This window comes from Aulostomus chinensis, chromosome 7 (assembly GCF_037954235.1).
Source record: "Aulostomus chinensis isolate RoL2024-O1b breed Wild chromosome 7, RoL_Achi_v1.0, whole genome shotgun sequence".
NCBI lineage: Eukaryota > Metazoa > Chordata > Actinopteri > Syngnathiformes > Aulostomidae > Aulostomus > Aulostomus chinensis.
Genome location: NC_141326.1, coordinates 9,518,824 through 9,542,689, shown reverse-complemented (window position 1 = coordinate 9,542,689; position 23,866 = coordinate 9,518,824). Strand labels below are relative to the sequence as shown.

Genomic DNA, 23,866 nt, shown 5'->3' with positions numbered 1-23,866 from the left:
TCATAGCACTGCCTCACAACTGAATATATCACTGAAATGATACCATTGTAATTATTAGCCCAAATCTGTTTACTTTTGTTTGGATTTGGGATAAACAAACAAATGACAATATAGTAAGTGTGCTAAGCTGAATCCTGAGCCACCATGTAACTGCTGTTCATTCAAAGGGTCCTGCATAAAGGCTACATGCCACATGCATTTGCTCAGCCTTATGTCATTTATACAAACCACAGTGGCTGAGCCTGACAAAGCAGAAGTAATTCCTGCTGTTAAATATCACCTTAATATGTTTTCCATTTAGATTCACAGTATGCCATGCACTGTGCACAGTGATACAAAAAAAAAAAAAAGCTTCTCTGGTCATAAAAAAATGTGGGTTTTTTTTTTGTATATGTTTAGCCAACAGTATTTATTGTGTTTTAAACTAAACCAGTTGAATTGAGTGTTTCAATACACAGTGACAAACCACCAGGCTGACCGATTTAACTGCTCCTTATTCTTACAATTGTTGTGTTATGCAGTGTTATATGGGTAGACTATATAAGTGGATTACGAATGTCCAGTATGTCGTTGTAGGTCCATGTTACAAGATGTAACTGATGAATGCTTGCCTGACTGTGGTCCAGGCTTCTGCTGCTGTATATTAAAAGACATATCTGACATGTCTGATAAAGCTTGAAGATGATTTCCGGTAATCTTCAATTCTTTTTCAGAGAAGCCTGCAGAACTGGGCTCATCCCTTCACAGTGTGATGGTCTGATGATTGGTGTGTTAATTGCACTAAATTAACTCTACAACAGAGTATCTTCCATAAATATGAGGTTTTATTTCAGGTCAGAACTGACAATCTGAGCTGTCAAAAGGAGCAGACTATTTCCCCAGTCCATTAAAGATTGGCTATGCCAGCCAAGTACCAATTAGTATTTTATATTATAATATAATTAATATTAGGGCTCATTTGTTTAACTATGGGCTGTGTGTCTCCATTAACTAGCTCATTCTCTTTCTACACAATTTTGATAACCTTTATGTTGGTTGTACACGATAAATCCCAGTTAAAACTAAAATCTATTCTTAGGAATCACTTTTTCCTAAATTTAATTTATTGGATTTTAAATTTTCCTGACAAGTTTAAGAAAAGGCCATAATTTCTCTTAGAAAAGTACTAAAGAACAGAAAATATGAAAATATATGAACTGTAATTCAAACACGATAGAAGGGTCTATGCTATCATTTCTTTTCTATGCACTAATTAAATACTGCGTACAGATTTAATAATATAGTATCAGGTTGAGTCCAGTTTTGTTTCTCTTTTCAGAACAGGAAAGGATTTTGCAGATGTTGCTGATTTGCACTTTATGTTTTTTCTGGGGTCATGCGAATCATATTAATTAACATTACTAGACAAAGAAACCACTGGAAGTTCATAATCTGCTCGGACAGAAGTTGAAAAATTGAATTTTTTCCTCAACTCTTTTTATCTGATTTATTCACTGCAGTACAACATTTCTTTAATTGTCAGTGTAAGGATGTATTGTTTGGCTTTTTGACCAACTTCATCATTTCTATGCCCATAGATGGAACATGGTTTTGCAGATTCATTTTTTTATCTCTTTCTAAGTTTTGATGTGTTGAATAGGAAGATGAGCTATTGGGGCAATGGGATACAGGGATTTGTGATCACAGAAGAACTTCTCCCAACAAGCATGTCTCTGGTTATCAATTGTCTATTGAATATGACTAGAATGTGTCAACTTTATTTTTAAAACTACTTCATGACAAGATCATTTAAACCTATTAAAAGAAATGCAATATTGTACCCTGGCTTATACCACTGCTGCTATTATGTACAAGGTTTGAATTTCCTAACAAATTAAAGCCATGGGAATGAAATGTGTTCCTCAACCTGACGTATGATCAATTTTACATATAGTTCCCTGCATGGAAACTGCAGGCTTTGGATGCTTGGAATTGGAATTTTGTAATTGAAGAATTAATAGTCAGCCCTGAGAGACATATATCCAAATGGCACCAATGTCAGTGCTCACTATTTTTAACATTGCAACTTTGTGTCTTACCTAATGTAATAACCTTGTGTGATCCGTCGATGATCCAATAGTTTGAAGAAATGGGAAGAAAAAAGAAATCCACACTTTCTGTGATTCAATATGAATAATCCCTCCATTATTAAGATGTAAGTCCATTTGTTTCAGCTTGCATGATTGCTTATAAACAGCTTTGCACTTTGCTCATTTCATCTTGTTGTACTATGTAGCATAATACGAGACACAAAGAAAACTTTTGCCATTTTGAATGATAAATTTACGTTCCTAAGTCTCCAGTCACAACCCTGCTACTCCTGACACTTTGGCAGATTCAGTGTCATATATTAGGTTTCACTTTTGTCATGTCTATCCCCTGATACTTACAGCAATAGAACACACCCTTATCATAATAACACATGGTACCAAACCTGTATGGGTTTCATGTTGAATAAACCTGTGAAGACATCTACTTCGAGGTACAAAGTTAGTTTATATGAGGACAGAATGGCACCCAAACAATAATAAAGTATTTGTATTTATTTACAGCTACATTTATCCTTTTGCAAACGCTATATTTATGTTTGAATCATGTGCACAATGAACTAACCATGCTCAGACACAACTGACAGAGTAATAACAATAACACTTAATAATGTTTCTTGTAATTACTGTTCAGCTTCATGACAGCTTTGATATCTCACTGATCAATCACATCATCAAAAAGCAAAAAAACAGCCTCTTAGAATTAATATAACCTTTCTTTCATAGATTATTGCTATGACAGTCAGGGTTGTGACAGAAACCAAAGACACACCACACTGAGCTCAATAGATCAGTGTTATCACCATTTCGCCACAAGGTTTTACTGTAGCACACATTTTTCCTTTATGTTCACATTGATTTTCTGAATGTGCTACAGTTTCCTGTCACAGTGAAAAACATTCAGGTCAGGAAGGTTAGAGACACTATAAATGTTTCTCTTATCTGCCTATTGATAGAAGGATAACTCTGTGAGCATTCAGGAGTATCAGCAATATTGAGCAGAAATCAAGAAGACAGAACAATTTAAATAAACATTTGTAATAGTGTTACTCATACTGTATCCCTTTTACACCCAAAAAATTATGATTAATTAATTATGACTTCCATATATCTGGACTCAATTCAAGGACTGATGGTTGGCCAGCATCTGTAACATTTATGTACCCCCAAGTCTCAAACATATTTCCCAAAAATATATCCATCCAAATTTCTTCCTTCTCTTCCTTGTCGGTCAGACATACTGCACAAAAAAGCTGGAGATTCAGAGTATAAAATTCAAAGTGTGAGTGTAGCACATCTGCAAAAAGAAAAGCTGCAGTCTGTGTATGTGTGATTATTAGCCTTTGAAAATGTTGTCTAATGAATAAATGGTATTTTTTAGAGGTTCAAACATGCGTCAGGCCATATCTAACATATATGTTCTCTTTTACATTTCTTGTTTCATTACAGTTGGCCCAAATACTCTTTCCAATGAGTGGAGGACCAGTCAGTGAATTATGAATGTTAAACAAGATGACCTCTCAGCAGCAGCAGATGATGCGAGGTCCTAGGTGGAACCGGGCCTTGTCCGACCCTTTGTTTGTGCTGCTCCTGGCCCTCCAGCTGCTGGTGGTGGCGGGGCTGGTACGTGCTCAGACGTGCCCCTCTGTCTGCTCCTGTAGTAACCAGTTCAGCAAAGTCATCTGCACTCGAAGAGGCCTGCGAGACGTCCCTGATGGTATCTCTACAAACACACGCTACCTGAATCTTCAAGAAAATCTCATTCAGGTTATTAAGGTGGATAGCTTCAAGCACCTAAGACACTTGGAGATCCTGCAGCTGAGTAAGAACCACATACGCAAAATTGAGCTGGGCGCTTTCAATGGACTGGCCAGCCTCAATACTCTGGAGCTTTTTGATAACCGCCTCACCACAATCCCAAACGGAGCATTTGAATACCTGTCCAAACTAAAAGAACTTTGGCTGAGGAATAACCCCATAGAGAGCATTCCTTCCTATGCTTTCAACAGAGTGCCCTCATTAAGACGCCTGGACCTTGGGGAGCTTAAGCGGCTCTCCTACATATCTGAGGGGGCCTTTGAAGGGCTGAGCAATCTTCGCTACTTAAATCTGGGAATGTGCAATCTGAAGGAAATTCCCAACCTTATTCCCCTGGTGAAGCTGGATGAACTGGAGATGTCAGGGAACCAGCTAGCTGTTGTCCGGCCTGGCTCTTTTAAAGGGCTCATACATTTGCAGAAGCTGTGGATGATGCATGCCCAGATCCAGAGCATAGAAAGGAACTCCTTTGATGATCTTCAGTCACTCGTGGAGCTTAATTTAGCCCACAATAATCTTACCCTCTTGCCCCATGACCTTTTCACTCCATTGCATCATCTTGAAAGGGTGCATTTGCACCACAATCCATGGAACTGTAACTGTGATATCCTCTGGCTAAGCTGGTGGCTAAAGGAGATGGTACCTGCAAACACCAGCTGCTGTGCCCGTTGCAGCTCACCACCCCACCACAAAGGACGCTACATTGGAGAGCTGGACCAAAATTATTTTCACTGTTATGCTCCTGTTATTGTGGAGCCACCTGCTGACCTAAATGTGACAGAGGGAAGTGCTGCAGAGTTAAAATGTAGAGCCAGCTCGTTGACATCTGTGAGCTGGATTACACCTAATGGTTCCATCATGACACATGGCGCATACAAGGTCAGAATCTCAGTGCTGAATGATGGCACTCTGAACTTTACCAACGTTACCATGCAGGACACTGGCACGTATACGTGTATGGTCAGTAATTCTGCAGGTAACACAACAGCCTCTGCCACACTCAATGTGTCTTCTACAGAGAACAGCAGTTTCAGCTACTTCACTACTGTGACAGTGGAGACCATTGAAACAACACATAACGAAGGCTTCACTACTGCTGTGCAGCAGAAAGTGGGTCCCACTCCTCCTGTTGGCACATGGAAGTCTATTTCACCCACCTCTACAACTACCACCACAGTCCAGACCCCTCCTTCGACCCGGGCAACAGAGAAAACGTACACAATCCCTGTCACAGAGCTAGGTGGGGAGGGCTCCCTGAATGGCTTGGATGAGGTAATGAAGACAACCAAGATCATCATTGGCTGCTTTGTTGCAATAACGCTCATGGCAGCTGTCATGCTGATCATCTTTTACAAGATGCGTAAACAGCACCACCAGCAAAACCACCATGCACCCACACGCACCATTGAGATCATCAACGTGGATGAGGACTGTGTAACAGGAGGACCAGGGATGGAGAGCCACCTGACTCTGCCGCCTCTTGAGCATGAGCACCTCAACCACTATAACACTTATAAGACTGCATACAACCACGCCTCCAATATCAACTCCATACACAGCTCAGCGCATGAACCTTTGTTAATCCGGGCCAGCTCAAAAGACAATGTACAAGAGACCCAAATCTAAGCTTTTTTTCCCAAAATGAGACATTATCACATTGAGGGAATTACATAATGAAAATATTGACAGGACGTTACTGAGGACTGTTGCTCAAACATTGATGAAAAGACTTGTGTTTGACGAAATAATGGTTGGTGATGTTTATTCAATTACTTTGGTAATTAGGGTATGTCTGTTTCAAAAAGTGTCTTTACAAAACAGAAGTTATTTATTTAAGAAAAACTATTGTGGTTAAATCAAGAAAAAAAATGTATTCTGCAATTACTTTTTCAGCACTTAATTCATGTTTTGTTTTGTTTTCTCCTTCTCATTTCATGGGATTATTTTGTTTATTTGCTCTCAAACTCAACTATAAAACACTGTCCAAAAATAATTCCTGTTTTGTTCATTGCAGACTTTGGAATCAAATGTAATAGTAACTTTGTTCGCTCATTTTTTTCAAAAAAAAAAATCCAAAGCACATTAGTGATTTTCTCCAGCTGTAGATGAATTAATGAAGTCTTTCATGACCGTGTGTAATTGGGTTTAGTTAAACACTTGTATGTTGTTTTGTAGAGAGTGGCAGAACTGTCATTATGGAGTTTGATATATTTTCACACACATTTGACATTGAAGATCTAATGGGAAAAATGAGATTGTATTAAGACCACTCTGATCTCTGTAGGGAAAATAACACTTGAATATAAAGATACCAATTCCTGTGAAAAATGTAGATGATTTAAAATTCTGGCTTTTGAAGTCAATTGCCTCAAGAAGTACCAGAATATCACAGCCTTACCTTTACCTTCCCTGGAGCTTTGAAATGTTGCACATGAAAATGTTACATTTAAGCTATTTTTTTCCATGTTCCCCTTACCTCATTGGCAGAACTGCATGCTGGGATTAAAAAAAAAAAAAAGAGCCTGAACCCTTTACACAGCTGTCTGAGCACATTGCCTGTCAACTGTGTGCCATGTTTCCACATGGGCAGTGCCTGGCAGCCCCCTGATTCCCACCCTGCTCCTGCCAACCACAGGACTTGGCCCTGAGCAGCAGGGTTTTCACTGAGAGAGGCTTTAGGAGGGGATGTGTAGGATCAAGCATCAACCAGATGTGTGCTGCACCTGCTTCTCTCCCTCAGCACAATTTACATTTTAATTGATATACCCACAGGCTATGAATGGGCAAGCTCTGCAAGTACCCATTCCCTGGAAACAATATCAAAGTCCCCACCATGCAAAACTGTGTCAGGCATCATATCTACAGGGGTTAGGTGGGCATTCGTCAGATTCCACGGTTGAAAGTTGTTTTTTTTTCCTCTGCAAATAAGTCAGTTTTCCTTCTGTAACAATGAGAAAAAAGGTCACCCCCCCATCACACACATATTAGAACTTGCATATGCTTTTTTCAAAAACACTCATTTGCAAACCGAACACAATAAATCGTTAAGTGATTAAAAAGGCTTATGACCAAGGATGTTCAATACATTTTTGTAATTTTAGCAACAACAAAAAATCAAAAAGTGTTACTACTGCTATCCTAATATTTAAAAAAAGAGCTTGCAATAACCAGCCACACCCCTAAAAGTTCCTGTCATCAATAAGTCCATCTTTAAATGAGTCAAAATCGACTTAAAAAAAAGTGTGTTATTTTTTGACAGCCAGATGCTGCTGTTGCTCATAAACATTGCTCAAACAGGAGAAAATGATGGTGTTTATGGAATTGATTCATTAATTGTTTTGTCCTTTACATGTACTTTTGATAATGAGGCAGTTATTCATATTATCATAAACTGAGGTCATCCAAAAACAGCAAAAACACATATCATTTTTAATCAAATCAGAACATGTTAAGCTGTTCACAGTAATGGATGTAATGCCAGAGTGTAATGAACAACAGTGCATCTACTCCAGGTGTTTACCACAAAGCATTCTAAGTCAACGAGAATGTTTTCCTTTTATTCAAATATTTTATAAAATTTCTTAGAAACTTAAAGAGTGAAGTGACATGGCAGCAAATCATCAAAATATGAAAATGGAATGAATTTAAAATAATCTAAAGCATCCCTCACACACTTTTCACATCAAAAGAGCATTACCTGGGGTTCTCCTGGGATGTAATCTGTTAAGAAAAAAATTATCAGTCATTTCAATTTCATACTTTGTTCGTATTTTTCATATATTTGGAGGCTTCAGATGAATTCATGAGAGAAGCTAATGTGTCTACTTAGCATGCCCACTGTATGTTTCGATAGTGTCTAGGGTTATATGATAATGAAGCTAATTGCAAAGACATGTTTTGTAAATTTGAGTGAAACACATCCATTTAGAGTAAATGTGCCGCACACAACACAGATGTCTGATTTCTAAATTATATGAAATTCCCAAATTTATTTTGTCAAGTCCGGATAGGTGAAATAAGGAATCTTTTTTTTGTTGTTGTTGTTTTTGTTTTTTTGTTTTTCATATCCAGGCACTACTCATCCCTTTATTGCACTTCCGTGGAGTTTGGCACATTTGTAAACCATATGACCTGAGTGTGTGTCATTTAGTCTGTGTTTGATGTCCTAGTCGTGGGATGTCGATAACAATTCTATACTCCGTTTATCTAAGAGTGTTAACATCTTTCCTTTTTGCCCTTAGTTGGAGGTAAATTGTCTGAAAATTTAAATGGTCAACTTCTTGCATTTTAGTCAAGCTGTCTCATGTATGTAAGATATCTAAATATTTTTGATCAGTATTCTTTTTTCACATGAACTTCTTTTTTCTGAGAAGGAATGCAGTTCTAGTAGTAGATTTATAAGAAATAACATTTTAAGAATACATCAATAAAAGCAGTTTTTAAAAATTTGATTTTACATGTACCAACCACCTGTTCTAAAAAGAGAAATGTGCTGTAAAAGAATAAGAGATTGATTTTCATGTAAGCATTCTTTCATGATCTTTAAAAGATATGGAGATTGATTATAGAGACCAGAGTTTGTAGTACATACACAAAATATGGTTAAATAAAATATTGTTGTTTTTCTGTATTGTCTGCTTTTCTCTGTGGTGGCCTTTACAAATATGACAATGGCAAATAAGGCAGTGTCTTGAAATATTACTGAAGGGACATACATCAACATGCATAGAAACAGAGATAATAATCTTCAAGTTGGATTGACACTTAACTACAAGCTTGTTATTAAGTTTAATGTTTGCAGTGGTGTTGAACTGCATTAAATTTTAGTAAAAGGAGTTTTTGAATATTACTTCATTCATGCCTTCCATCTCTGGCCCAGCTTCTCCTCTTTCCTCCAACCTGCCTCTGCATCTTATTCATCTAATCACTGCTTGCCCTCTGTCCTTCTATCTTCTCCCTCATTCTTCCTCTTGATCATCTTGCAGGCACCCTCGATCACCCTAACATTATGTTCAACTATGACACTCAGGACCCCTCGCCTGAGTAGGCTCAGACACCCTCCAGCAGAGTGTTCTGCCAGGATCTACTCCAGTCTGAATTGCACTGTTCACAGAGGCTCACTCTGTGCCAAAACTTTCATCTGAATAAACCATGATATTACATATTCTTGTGGTGAAGTCTGTTATGGTTATACAAATATTTTTGATATATTTCTAACAAGGGAAGGATAGAAAGGCCTTTCAATATGATAAACACTATCACCAAAAATGACCCAGATAATAAATATAAAGTAGAAACAATTGTTGACAAATTCATCTTCTTTTTGCTTCATCGCTGTTTGTGTTTTGATGGTTCGACACATTAGGCATCAAAACTATGGGGATGAGGGCATTTGTCTATCCATCCATTGTTTTCCGCTTATTCCTACATTAAGGGTCGTGGGGGGGGGGGGGGGGGGGCTGGAGCCTATCCCAGCGTCAACGGGCGAGAGGCGGGGTTCACCCTGGACAGGTCACCAGTCCATCACAGGGCCAACATACAAAGACAAACAACCATTCACACTCACAGTCACACCTACGGTCAATTTAGAGTATCAATCAGCCTAGTCCCCTTTTGATGTCTTTGGATGGTGGGAGGAAGCTGGAGTACCAGAGAGAACCCACACAGGAACAGGGAGAACATGCAGACTCCACACAGAAAGATCCTGCGCCTGAGCCGGGACTCAAACCCGGAACCTTCTTGCTGTGAGGCGACAGTGCTAAACACTGCACCACCGTGCAGCCCCGCATTTGCCCACTGATCTAATATATTATATGTATACCCCCCCCCCCACAAAGTATAATTCAGTCATGTTTAATTCAGATTTGTCATTTGGAACCCATTCATCACACACCAATTAAACACACACAATCTACACACAAATTAAACAGATAGTTGACCTCGTACGAAAGGACCTTGTACCACTCATCTTTCACGGGCTACATGTGTGTCAGTATTAATGAATTTGCCAAAATATGACCCCTGAATACAAGAGTCTGAGAACTTATACATTTACATTTTTCATAATCAATTAACAAAAGTGTGGGGGAAAGATCTACATGTTATGGTCGAAAGTGAACAAATGTATGGGAAAGAGATATATATGATGCAGGCACCAGATACGAATTCAGGCTTAGCATTTACATGTTGAGGGAATGATTTAAGGACGTTGTGTTGTTTGTTCGTTTGTCGTGCTCTGCTTTTCTGAGTCCTGGTCATGGGGCAGCAGCCTCAGGAAGGAAACTCAGACCATGCCTCCCAAGCCACTTCCACCAGCCCTTCTGGGGTAATCCAGAGAAGTTCATTGCAGTTCATGGCCGGTATGTCCAATCCTCATGCCCTGAAAACCTCCAGAGGGAGGCGTTCAGGAGTCATCCTCACCAGGGGCCTCATGTATCAACGCTGGATCAGCGCTCAGGTTCAGATGTATCAAGGCGAAAAGTTCGTAGATTCTTGCACTGTTTCACGCTAACTCCGGGAGGTGCCGTAGAAGTTGGCAAAAAGCCGATTCTTGCGTTGACTGCACTTTGGTCCTTTGGCGACACCCTGTGGCGGTGTTTGGTAACTGACATTATTTGATAACTGCGCATACATCGGGCACAAAAAAGCCATCAACACAAACACAAACACCTGTTGGCATTACTGAAGCGGCTATAAACGAGCCTTCACCATTGTGCCGAATGTGCAACTTTCAACAATGGCAGCACTTGTTGGAGGACGTGGCAAACGGTGCAATAATAGGGGAGTGACATTTCAGGGAGCGGGAGGATGCTCCAAAATTCTGATGAGTGGCTGAAGAGCCGGTTTCGACTGCCGAGGCCATCCTCCTGCAAGTTTGTGAGGAGCTGCAACCGGTGCTCCAGCACAGAACCGCCAGGAGCCGAGCTGTGCCAGTGCCGACACTGGTGCTGAGCACGCTCAGCTTCCTGTCTACTGGCTCCTTCCAGCGGGAGATGGCGAACCGTTCCGGGGTGAGTCAGCCGGGCCATGCCCTTGGTGGTGGAACTGATCATCCGCCTCTGCTGCAAATTCCCTTACGGTGCGGTTGAACAGGCCAATATTAAAGCGCAATTTGCAGCAATAGGCTGATTCTCTATGTAACTGAAGCCAGTGACTGCACTCATGTTGTCATAAAAGCGCCGTCCCATGGGGAATACACTTAGATTCATCGTTAGTGTTTTCCACTCCATCAATGTGCAGATCATCGATGCACAGAGGCTGGAGGGACGGATGCCGATCCTGGCCGGGCAGCTGTCCTCACACGCCAGAATTTCATTACCACAATTGGAATAGGTAAGAATCGATTACACAATTCAGGAAGCCAGATTAATTTATGACTTATTTTTTACACTAAACGTACCAAAACATTTATCAGGCGGTCAAACTGCTCCCTGATCCCCGTTATTCCCTTAATAATGTTCTCCTGTGACTGCAGGACTGCCTGTGTGAGGAGCCTCCCACTGGATCCGTGTGGGTCGGAGGATTCGCCGCTGGGTCCGGGTGGGCATGAGGACCGTCCGCAGCTTGTCGGGCTGGTGCTGGGGCCGGGGGACAAGCTGGCCCGAATGCCGCTGGTCCTGGCAGATGACTCTGAGCCAGCGGACGGGCTGGCGCGGGAGCCGGCAGGGGTGCTGCACGTCGGCGACATCAATTTCTGTTAAACATTAAGGCAAGGCAAGGCAATTTTATTTGTAGAGCCTGTTTTCACAAACAGTTTGTCTCAAAGGGCTTCACATGGCATCATAACAACATCCTCTGCCCATAGACCCTCACATCGACTGAGGAAAAGCTCCATAGAAAACCCTTTTAACAGGGAAAAATCTGAGAAACCTCAGGGTGAGCAACAGAGGAGGGATCCCTCACCCAGGACCGACAGACGTGCAGTAGAAGTTGTTACAGACAAGAAAACAGTTTACAATACAAAATGTGGGAAACATGGAAATGTTAATAACAGTTGAAGAAGGAAGCTTCTGGAAGGAGAGGCAGGGAGAGCAAGCCAGCTTGATGGGGGACTGGATGGCAGCCTGGTTCATGGGAGGGGAGCTCAGGCCGATGTAACAGCAGGGAAAAAGGGGGGGGGGGGCGATGCAGGTGGCGGTTGGAGCAGAGAGATGGAGCTCTGGTGGTTCTGTGGAAACACAGAGAGACTGCGAGACACCAAGGTCAAACTACAAAGTGCAACACGTAATGGTAATGACAGTTCCAAAATGTGCGGGGAGGAGAGGAGGAGAGAGGAGAGGAGGGGAGAGGAGAGGAGAAGAGAGGAGAGAGAGGAGAGGAGGGGAGGGCTCCATGTAACAAGATGTGTCCCCCAGCAGTCGAAGCCCACAGTACAGCAGCGAAGCTATAAATCAGTGGTCCCCAAACTACAGCCCGTGGGCCGGATACGGCCCGCCTCCACATTTGGCCCAGCCCCCTGAATAATAACAGAGACGCATTTTGATTTTTTTTCCATATGTGTATTTGTATTTGATAATAAAATTGATAATGAACTATTTTCATTATTAATTATTAAGGTGTGTTAACTAGGGCTGCAACGATTAGTCGACGTTGTCGAAAAAAATCGATAATAGAAATAGTCGACAATGAATTCCATCACACTTGATTATAATCTCTGCCGAGAATTGCTCATGCGCAATAGCGTCTCTGTCTCTGAGCGGTAACATACAGGAACGCAGCGTCAACATCAGGTACGCATACCAAAACTTCAAAAGTTTGGTGGCATTTTAGCCTGGATAAGGCGAATAAAAAGACTACTTGCAAAGGTTGCAAAGCAGATCGTGCGTATCATGGCGGTGATGCACAAACATTTAAAGAAGCACGTTGGGCAGTTGAACGAAACAGAGTCTGACTCGCCTCGGTGAGATTTAAGTAACGTTCAAGCCAATACGGTTTTTATGACATACATTTTACATTTTATAAGCGTATTTAAGCTATAAAAGAGCTCCAGCGTTATGCCAGACTGTGCCTGACAAACGGATTTTAAATTAATGACTGTTCAATAAAAGATGTATTTTTCATTGTACCCATCTTTCTTGTTTATTATCATTTGCCACATAATTAAATCAACTTCATGCTAAATTTCAGAAAAAATTAATAATTATCCGATTAGTCAACTAATCGTTTCAATTGTCGGTGACTAGTCGACTATTAAAATAGTCGTTAGTTGCAGCCCTAATGTTCACACCAAACGCAACACAAATTTTCACGTAACTTTATTCGTGCGAATTTGATCGCTGGATCAATATGTTTATATTCGTGAATATAACATTGCTGTTTGGTGAGAACACACTGTCAGTTCGTAACTATTTCATACACGCATAGAACTTGACATTCTATTCCACCCTTCTGCAGTCTGTGCCCCTATCTGGCAACCCCCTGAAAAAAATCCTAGACCCGAACCCAGAGAGGGTTATTTGGTTGTGTGGCTTTCTGGAAAACAATACATTTTTACGTTTAGGCAGTCCCATGATTGTTACACTTTTTCTGTTACAAACTGACCCCAGCCCCCCATCAGAGAAGGGGAAAGTTATGTGGCCCTCACAGAAAAAAGTTTGAGGACCCCTGCTATAAATGGTTAAGAGCTACCTGAACCAGTCCTAACTGACAGCTCTGTCATAAAGGAAAGTCTTAAGCCTAGACTTAAAAGTAGTCAGCGTGTCTGCCTCTCTGACCCATGGAAAGAGCTGGTTCCACAGTAAAGGAGGCTGGTAACTGAAGGCTCTACCTCCCAGTCTGTTTTTCGAGATACTGGGAATCAGTAAAAGACCTGCATTCTGGGAGCTGAGTGCTCTGGTAAGACAGTAGGGACTAATGAGTTCTTTCAAATAGGATGGGGCTTTATCATTGAGAGCCTTATAAGTCAGCAGAAGGATTTTGAAGTCGATTTATATATATATCAATTTCATATTTATAGGTGGGCGTAACGGGGGGGGGGGGGCCCGTCACTCCGACATCTGCGCTAAATTCCACGCTGATTGTGATGTATCAAGGAAACGTGCGTGGATTCCGGCACTTGCATGGATCGATACATTCAGATTTTTTTTCTGCTTGTGCAACTTTCGGGATTCTTCCGACCGCCGTTTTTTTAGGAAGAGATCCACTCAAGTATTGATACATGAGGCCCCAATCCTCCTCAACTGACTCCTCTTGAATGACCGAGCTTCTCATCCCACCTCAAAGGGAGAGTCCAGCGACCTAGAAATAGAGATAGGAAATCTTTCAGAGCACCAGCAGTGGTGCAAGATGATGACGTAGTGATGCTCGCGCAGGTTTAGTGAGGAAAACTGTGCTTTGTATTACTTTGATCGTTCAGTAAAGGAGGAGCCAACACTTTTCTGCCGTCCTCATAAAACTTGAAACACGCATAGCGACTCGTTCTTTCCGTCATTAGAAGAGGTTAAGATGTATGAACATGATGATCAACAACACTGGTGATTAGAAGGGAACTTTAGCCAATAACAGGTCCCACAACTTTGTTTCATCTCGCGGGGATGTGTTGCTCTGAACCCACCACGTTCACCCTCTCGCACTTCTTATTCCACTCACAATGTTTATTGTTTATACTGACACCACTGGACAGGCTGCCCAACAGAATCTGCAGTCTCTCCTCCACCTCTCCTACCAGCACCTCCAGCTCCACGCCGTGAACCTCTTTTTCTTCGACATTGTTTTGAGAGCGCAGACAGCGGAGACCCTATTTAAATGAATTTGCGTATTTATCGGTGGGCGTAATGGGGGCGGGCCCAGTCGCTCCGACATCTGCGCTCAATTCCACGCTGATTGTGATGTATCAAGGAAACGTGCGTGGATTCTGGTGTTTGCACAGATTGATACATCCAGATTTTTTTTTGCTTACGCAACTCTCTCTATTCTTGCGACTGCAAGTTTTTAGTATGAGATCCATACTACATCCAGTATTAATACATGAGACCCATGGTCTCTTCTACTCGTTCTCTACAGGGTTGTGGGTGGGTAACTGCCCTAATGGATGTGCAGAGAAGCATGTAAGATGACATCTCTGCTTCCTGGTCTGAACTCTGGGTTGTCAGGATTTTGGTTCTATTATAAACTGGGCCATATTTCTAGAGATGAGAGCAGCTCTGTCAAGTGTGGGATGAATGCCGTCTCTCCTAATCAGACCAGGTCTCCCCCAGAAAGTTTTCCAATTAGCTATGAATCTACTTGGTTTGCTGGACACCACCTGGACAACCAGCGGTTGAACAATGACATGCGGTTAAACATGTCGTCACTGGTCCGATTAGGCAGGGGTCCAGTGCCACCAGAAGCAAAGTTTTTTCACAGGAATCGATCTGTGCTCTGAGTTTTTGAGCTTACCACTGTCTGAAGATTCCTGTGACACTGCTAACCATTTTCATCTCTGAAGTACACGGTGTAGATCACTGTGACAGGGGGGAGGTGTTTAGGAAAGCATTTGTGGAAAAGTCACCAGAGGTATTTTGCAACAGTTAAAGATCAAACAGAGATTAGGAGCAGTCTATCATCGACAAAGTCAAGGAATGGTTGGAAGAATCAATGGAACATTGAAAGCAAAGCTGAATAAGATATGAGCTTCTACTGAACTTTCCTGGGTTGGCACTTTGCCAGTAGCACTGTAGTGACTTGATAAGCTGATGATGTTGATGATGTATCTTTAGGATGTTTAATACAGTTGTTACTCGGGGCACCACTTGCTGTAATTTAGTGTCGTCCAATGAGAAAACGATCAGTCTCAGATTATGGTTTATCAGTGAGTTCTTTGCAGGTCAGTGGCTTGCATACAAATATATAAACGAGTTGGAACACTTCTTGTAGATTTAAGAGGATTTAATACAAGTAAGAAAACACATAAGACAGAGTAATAATTCCAGCAAAGCAATTAAGGCACATGTGAAGTATCAGACTGAATCATAAGATTTATCTGAGATTCAAGACGGCAAAGGTAGCAGGTTAAAATGTGTGCAGGATGAACGATAGAGACTTACAAACAAAAGAAAACTACTGAATGGAGGTTGAGCAGACTCTGAGGAGTCTAGCGGAGTTGGCAGTGAGAGAGAATGATTGAAAACTGAATAGGTGCAGTACCGATCTTTGTTATTGCAACAGCGAGAAAACCAACGGAACCAGCTTACATTTTCAGCTGGATCGCTCCCATTGATGTACGATGTCTCTCAAACGAACTGGTGGGAAGACGGCCTCCTCGTCGTTGACTGTGGCTCTTGGATGCCTCCCTCGGGAGGTGTTCCAGGCATGCCCAAATGGGAGGAGGCCTCCTGGTCGACCCAGGACACACTGGAGGGATAACATCTCTTGGCTGGCCTGGGAACACTTCAGGAGAGGACAGTCTGGGCTTCCTTGCTAAGGCTGCTGCCTACCTGACCTGGACCAATCAGATAAAGTGGAGAACGATGACGACGACGACAATTCTACATTTGTTAAGTGAGCAAACAAATGCTATAACTGATAGTTTTTGGACATGTGGGGATGATGTTTTGCATAATTTTCTCCCACTAAGGTGGATAGGACTGTGTGGTTTAGTCAGACTGAAAGTTCAGATGTAGGGAGAGACTGAAATAATTTGACAGTAAATGGAGTCAGATCGAAAGATCAAAGCGACAGTGCACTCCAGAGGAGGGTATCAAGTTGAATTCTATAGAGCTACCAACAGGAATTCTCAATGAATTTAGGGCACAAAGTCCATGTTGCTGTTGTTACATTTACCAACAGACAATTATTGAAATGGATAACAGCACATCAAGAAGGAGTTTGTCAAATGTTCTGGAAATGTTGTACTAACATCCCAAATAATACAAGTCCTGATGGATTGTTTACAATTGCCATGGCAAAACTAAACAAGTCAAATGTAGAAATGAGGGTGAATGCTGGTGGTTGACATAGCCTGTCTCTGGTTTGGCTAGGCCAAATTTTAGGAAAATGGGGTGCCAGGCTGCCAGGGGTGCCGCCATAGTTCTAATTATGGTGTCTTTTTTGGCATGTTAAATCATTCCCATGCTGAGGAGACAGTACCTACGAGTAATGGACAGACATATGGACATGATGATGGGCCTGCTGGGAGCTGGGATGGACTTGGACAGACAGACTTGCTCCCGATACCAAGACAGGTGCCCGGCAGGCGGGACTTGGAACTGGTACCTGTCAATGGAGGGAATTGAACCAAAACACACTAAATTATGCATTTGAGTCACAGTTTTATCATCAAGATCTTTAAATTAATTGCGTAATCGGTTGTTACTGACACACACCATTATATATATATATATATATATATATATATATATATGTATATATGTATATATATATATGGGGACACATAACTCCATACAGTCACATCAATTATTCTGGATTCTGGTGTAAGCAGTAGTTGGGAGAAACATTGTATCATTGAAGTACAAATGGTCCTGTAATATTCATGTTATTTCTGTAACCACTGTTTGAGTATTGTGGAAATATGCTGTGCCAATGGTTCATTATTCAAGGTGTGACTTGAGAAGTTGGTCGCCAGTGGGGAAGGGGCCTTCAGAGAATTTTCCTTCAAATAGGTTTTTTGCTCCAATCCACCTCTGAATGTTGAACTGCCTCATGTACTCCAATTGCATTATGATGAATGTTATCATTATAAAAGTAAGTCTATACTCTTGTGAATATCCTGAATATCATATCATTTTACCGTTTACGTATGCAGAGTGATGTGTTATCCATCACTCAGGCTCAACACATACAGTTTAAATCACTGTAGTGATTTCAGGGGGGACATGTAGGAGAATGAGCGTTAAGTTACTATGACCATACGTCAACCCATCCAACCAAACAGGAGACATCTGGAAACATTGGAAATGGAGCCAAGTACACCACACGCACATTCAGTGTGGAAACGTCACTCACATTTGGTCGTAGTCCAATCATAACTGACACTGAGAAATGTCCCATTCTTGTCTGGTGTCTAAGCTCGCATAGAATTCTGGTAAACAGGATGAAAACATCACGCCACATGAATGCATACACACACAGCCTGACTGCAGTATAAAGAGGTATGTCACAGTCTGTAATGTTGGAAGATGTGTCCATCTGCATTGCTAGTAGGGTCATCGCTGTGAATAAAGAGATTCCCCATCTGACACCTGAGTCTCAGTCTTCTGATTGCTCTTATCCACCTCTTTCTGCCACAGAAACAATAACTATTGTAAACTCCATCGGGAGCTAAAATAAAGGTCTGCACAAGACTGCCAGTCCCTCTAAATCAGAACACTGTGTGTTAATGAACCTGCTGTTACAACAGCACTCCTTCTTCACACAAACACAGAGCCCCCTTCCTCTGCTCTAACCCAATACTGGTTTAGGTCATATTTACTAGGTTGATCTCAGTTCGTATTCGCTCATGATAATCCCTCTGAAACCACAACAGTCAGTTATGGTGTTCCACAAGGGTCTGTGCTTGGACAATTCCTCTTCACTGAATACCTCGCGCATTGGGGGGGGGGGGGGGGCTCACACTTCCTGTGTGACCTGAGAGAAGCTTGCAGTGGTATTTGTTTTTTACCTGTTTGTTGCATGTTCTGATGGTCCTCTTTTTACTGCTCCAACACTTTATGCTTTTGAGTTTAAGTGGAATCACTTGTTAACCATGAAGGGTGTTTATCAGGGGATTTTTGGTGCTCTTTGGATGCTGGTATGCCTATTCACCAGCGGGCACCAAGATGGCAGAGATATGACTGCTGGAAAGATCGCCTACAGTTGGGAGTTCCTATTTGCAAAAGGAGCTGACTTTTCACATTCGCCCTGTTCACCATGGAGGGATACAGGTTACATCTAATGCCACAGTAAGTGGATCATTTTCGAGGAAACAACAGAGAAAAAGAGGAAGGAGAGGCAATGTGGTTGAGTCAGAGTTTGTTGAGGAAGAGTTTTATGATTTTTTTCAAAACATGCCGTGTTAGCTTGATACATCCATGTTTTAGTAATGGAAGCCACAGCAACTGGGGTCACAGGGCAGGGATAGTAGAAAAGTGGCCAATCACAGACAAATGATAGTTTCTGTGCTTTTTTTTCGACACTTCGTATTTCCAATGCTTCACACCAGAGCACATGGGTAGATCAATGAGCAAGCAGATTGATGCACTGAGAGCACAGGCAGCTGGAACTCATGCGCATTTGTTGAATTATGTGCCTGCTGTAAAGAGCCTCCAATGCGCGCGTGGACTGTAATACACGCTCGTGGCGCATCAAAGTATTTTAATGAAGTCAGAACTGGGCCATGTGATTGACCAACTTTGCCTCCTCTTCATTGGTGCTGCTGCTTCATTTGTATTTCTCCACTTCAGGTATGATATGCTCAAGCAATTCTTTAGATAAAGCCCTCAGTGTTTTTCCAACTTCAAGACTTTGGCTGCTTTAGAAGTAGAAACGATTTCTGAAGTTAAATGCTTGTGAACCCCTGCAATCTCAGCTGCAAACCAACGCAAAATTCGCACCATGAGGCCACAAACCAAGCACTTGATTGTCTCTGCCACCTCATCACATCTTCACGTGATGCTCTTTCATACTGCCCATATGTTCATGCTGTCTTGCTCAATTTTAGCACTCCAATTGCTGATGTCTTTCTTGCTACGAAGTGATGTCTATCACTCACCTACACCAAATTTCAAGCATCCATTTCCATTGCAAGAATCAATGAGTGTGTCTCGTTTTTCCCCATCTCAGTTGCTTGTCTAAATTTCAGTTTTGCAAATAAAGGTTTTCCTTTATTGTTAGAAATGTTGTTCTTGTTGTTTTGTTTGTTCATCAGCCTGATAAGTTCATTAGTATGATAGGACTGAAGCTCCCTGTAATGAGCTTACGACAGACTCCATTGACAGCTAAACAGATCTGTTTTATTTTCGTCCCCTCCCGCCAAGCAGTTCGTGAGCAAGTGTTATACAACAGCGCCCTCTTGTGTCCTGCAGACACCTCGCATATCATTACATCTCCCCTTTTCTAATGGGAATGAACAAGTAATTAACCTAAAATGGGTCCAACTTAAATGAAGCCTTAAGGATGGCGGCATGTAGGAGTCCAAATGCACAATAACGTTCTCCTGTGGGAGAATGGATTGTATAACATGGAATGCAATAACATTTGAAGTCCAACTCCTCCACCTGACTTCCTCCTGTAGCCTGAGGAAAAAACATGTTACAGTAACATTTTGAAAGAATGGTTAGATTGTCCTTGGATACTCTATCCTAAGGAAAGAAAACAAATGCTAGAACTGTGTAATTCCAATGGACGGTTCTGTCCATGCCAGTCTCTCTTGACCCTCGTTACAAGTCTAGTTTCTGTATGGGTTTGGGTGTTCTGTATGGGTATCTTCTTTCTTTTGTCTCACGGTTCTCGTCTTCCTCCTCGGTATGCACAGTATTGTCTTCTCTTGTTTTGATGAGCTCCCGTCTGTTTCTCCTATACTGGTGTCCGTTTGCTTCAATCAGGTATGACCTTGGCTCTGGTGTTGGTCTTACCACTTTAGCTGGCTTCCACTGCTTACTGTCTCGTACTCTCACTGTATCACCTGTCTTAAGGATTGGCAGTGGGCGTGATCCTCTGTGGTAGTAGTGTTTCTCTCTTTCTTGGTTGACTTTCATTCTCGCCCGCACCCCTTTTGTTATTGTCAGCTGAAGCAGCTTTTGCGTTGTGGGCAGTCGTGTCTTTGTTCTGCAGCCCATAAGCAGCTGCGCTGGTGAGGGTAGTCCGTCCAAGGGTGTATTTTGATAGTCCAGGAGAGCGAGGTGGGGATCTTGTTTGTCTGCCTTGGCTTTCTTCAGTAAGCTCTTTGCTATTTGTACGCCCTTTTCAGCTTTCCCGTTTGATTGTGGGTATGTGGGAGATGATGTAGTATGCTTGAATCCATATTCCTCACTGAACGCCTTAAATTCGGCTGAGGAATACTGCGTGCCATTGTCGGAGCAGACTTCGTCTGGTATCCCATGTCGCGAGAACTGCTGCTTGCAGATGTTGATGACAGATTGGCTCGTTGTGGTGTTGAGCTTGTTTACCTCAATGAAGTTTGAATAATAGTCTATTTGTAAGAGGTAATTTTCTCCATCCAGTTCAAATATGTCGGTGGCTACCTTTTGCCATGGCCTGTCCGCCAGGTCGTGCCCAATCATGGGCTTTTTGCAGTTCTGTCTTCTGTACGTGTTGCATGTAGCGCACTGCGAAACAGTGTCCGTTATCTGGGCTGGCATCCCTGGCCAGAACATAACATCCCTTGCTAGCCTCTTTGTCTTTTCGATGCCCTGGTGACTTGAGTGCAGTTTCTTTAGTATTTCCTTTCTCAGTGTGCCTGGGATGACTACTTTGTTGCCTTTGAATAACAGTCCCTGTTCAACTGTAATCTCACTCCTGTAGTCCCAGTAAACTTTGGCCTCATAAGGAGCATTTTCTGGAGTCGCAAGGGTGTCTCGGCCAAGGGTTTTTTCATTATAGTTTCTAGAGGTTTGTGATCTGTTTCAACTTCAAACTCTCGTCCGAACAGGTACTGGTAGAATTTGTCACATCCAAACATTATTGCGGCCAACTCCTTCTCTATTTGAGCATATCTTTTTTGTGTGTCTGTGAAGGCTTTTGAGGCATAAGCTATAGGACACCCTTTTTGGAGGAGTACAGCTCCAATTCCACAATTAGAGGCGTCTATGCTCAGTTTGACTGGCTTTGCTGTGTCATAGTACTTGAGTACTGGTGCATTGGTGATCATTTCTTGCAGCTTTGTGAAGCTCTCGTCCTGTTCCTCCATCCAGCACCATTCTGTGGTCTTCTCTAGCAAGATCCGGAGTGGGGCAGTTACAGTGGATAGCTGTGGTAAGAACTTCCCTAAGTACGTTACCATCCCTAGGTATTCCTGTAGCTCAGTCGTGTTTGTGGGCTTGTGCATTTTCCTTACTGCTTCCACTTTATGGGGGTCTGGCTTTAGTCCTTCTGCTGTTAGGATGTGCCCCATGTATTTGACTTCTTCTGCCTTGATTGTGCATTTTTCTGCGTTGAGCTTTATGTTCTTTTCTCTTACTCGGTCCAACACCTTTTTCAGTCTCAGGTCATGCTGTTCTTCATTTTCCCCCCATATGAGGATGTCATCCACTATTACTTCTACTCCTTCCATGTCCTCAAACATCTCAGTCATGCATCTCTGAAATATTTCTCCGGCTGTGTTTATTCCAAAGGGTAGCCTCTTGTATGCGTAGTGACCGAAGGGTGTGTTAAATGTGCAAAGTGCCAAACTTTCCTTGTCTAATTTTTTTTGCCAATACCCGCTTTGGGCGTCGATCGAAGAGAAGACCTTTGCTCCTGGCATCCGGGCCATTACCTCCTCAATCGTCTTCATAGGGTAGTGTTCCCTTCCGATTGCGGCATTCAGGTCCTTAGGGTCCATGCATATCCGGATCTTTTATTTTTCCGGTTTCCATATTGTGACCATGCTGCTTACCCATTGCCTGGGCTCTGTGACTTTTTCAATAACGTCCAGTTTTTCCATTCTTTTAAGTTCTTTTTTCACCTTGTGTCTGAGAGCCACGGGAACCTTTCGTGGGGCATGGACGACGGGTTGTGCGTCTGCTCTTATTTTGATGTTCTGCTCCCCTTCAAAACAGCCCAATCCGTCAAACACATCTGCGTATTCTGTCTGAACCTCTCGACTTGGCTGTGTTTTCACCTCACCGACGGGTTTTATGAGGCCAAGGCGCACGCACGTTGTTAGACCCAGCAGCGGTGTTGCTCTTTGTTTCAGAACTTGAAATTCGATGTGGTGGTATTTCTCTTTGTATTCTGTCAACATTTGGCATTTGCCTTTTGGCTTTAAACATTGTCCTCCATTAGTCACCAACTTTGCTTTTGACTTCTCAAGTGTTGCACATATCTGCCTTTGGATTGACTCTGGTATGATGTTACATTGAGCTCCTGTGTCTATCTTGAATTTCACTTTCCTGTCATTTATTTTTAGTGCTATTTCCCAGTCTTCAGCATTACCGCTATTCGCTTTTACCATGTATGTAAATAATTCATCTGAATCTGTGTCCGACTGTTCTTCTTCTTTTATCTCGTGTACTGGCTTTTTTGTTGCATATGCTTTGGACAAACACCTGGATGAAAAATGATTCATTTTTCCACATGCCTTGCATTTTTCGCCGTAAGCTGGACATTTCCCTCTTTGGTGGTTTCTGCCACAGTATTTGCAGTCCTGTATCATGTTTTGGCGGCGTGACGTCTTAGACGATGTTTGTGAACTTTCTGCACGCTCCCGTTTCACTTCATTAATGCTGCACTCTGCTGCTTGTGCACATAGGCCTACATTTTGCATTTTGTCCATTTGCATGCGGCTTGCCTCTGCTGCGCGACATATAGACACAGCTTTGGCCAAGTCTAGATCTCTGGTTGTCAATAGCTTGGCTCTTATTTGGTCATCTCTTATCCCCACGACTATTCTGTCTTTTATCAGACTGTCACTCAAATGTCCATACTCACATGATCTTGCCTTTGATCTCAGGTCTGTGACAAATTGGTCTATATTCTCACCAGGAGCCTGCACACACGTGTTGAACACATGTCTCTCAAAAGTGACATTTCTGTGGGGGGTAAAATGTTCCTAAAACTTCTCCAGTAATATCTTGATCTTCATTTTGTCGTCTGGTTGGGCAAATTGAAACGTGTTGAATATTTCAAGAGCATCGTCTCCTATCACGTGTAGCAATGTGCTGCTCTGTATCTTCTGAGACTTGCCGTCAATGCCACTGGCTGTCATATAAAGTTCGAATTTTTGTTTCCATCTCCTCCAATTCTCTGCAATATTTCCTTCCAATGTCAATGGCCCTGGTGCTTTTAATCCATCCATGTTGGCGAGGATTTGTCAGCTCTGACACCATGTAATGAGCTTACGACAGACT

General features: G+C 42.2%; 1 protein-coding gene across 3 annotated transcripts in view; it reads left to right on the top strand.

Moving 5' to 3' along the window:
• The window catches only part of lrrc4ca (leucine rich repeat containing 4C, genome duplicate a), a 217,744-nt gene extending 209,268 nt beyond the window's left edge, over nt 1-8,476 (top strand). For all 3 annotated transcript variants that reach the window (XM_086208324.1, XM_086208323.1, XM_086208325.1), the window contains one exon: nt 3,537-8,476. In XM_086208324.1, the coding sequence (XP_086064450.1) occupies nt 3,588-5,531 (1,944 nt within the window). In that variant the 5' untranslated portion in view covers nt 3,537-3,587 and the 3' untranslated portion in view covers nt 5,532-8,476. The remainder of the gene's footprint in view (nt 1-3,536) is intronic.
• The last annotated feature ends 15,390 nt before the right edge of the window (nt 8,477-23,866 follow it).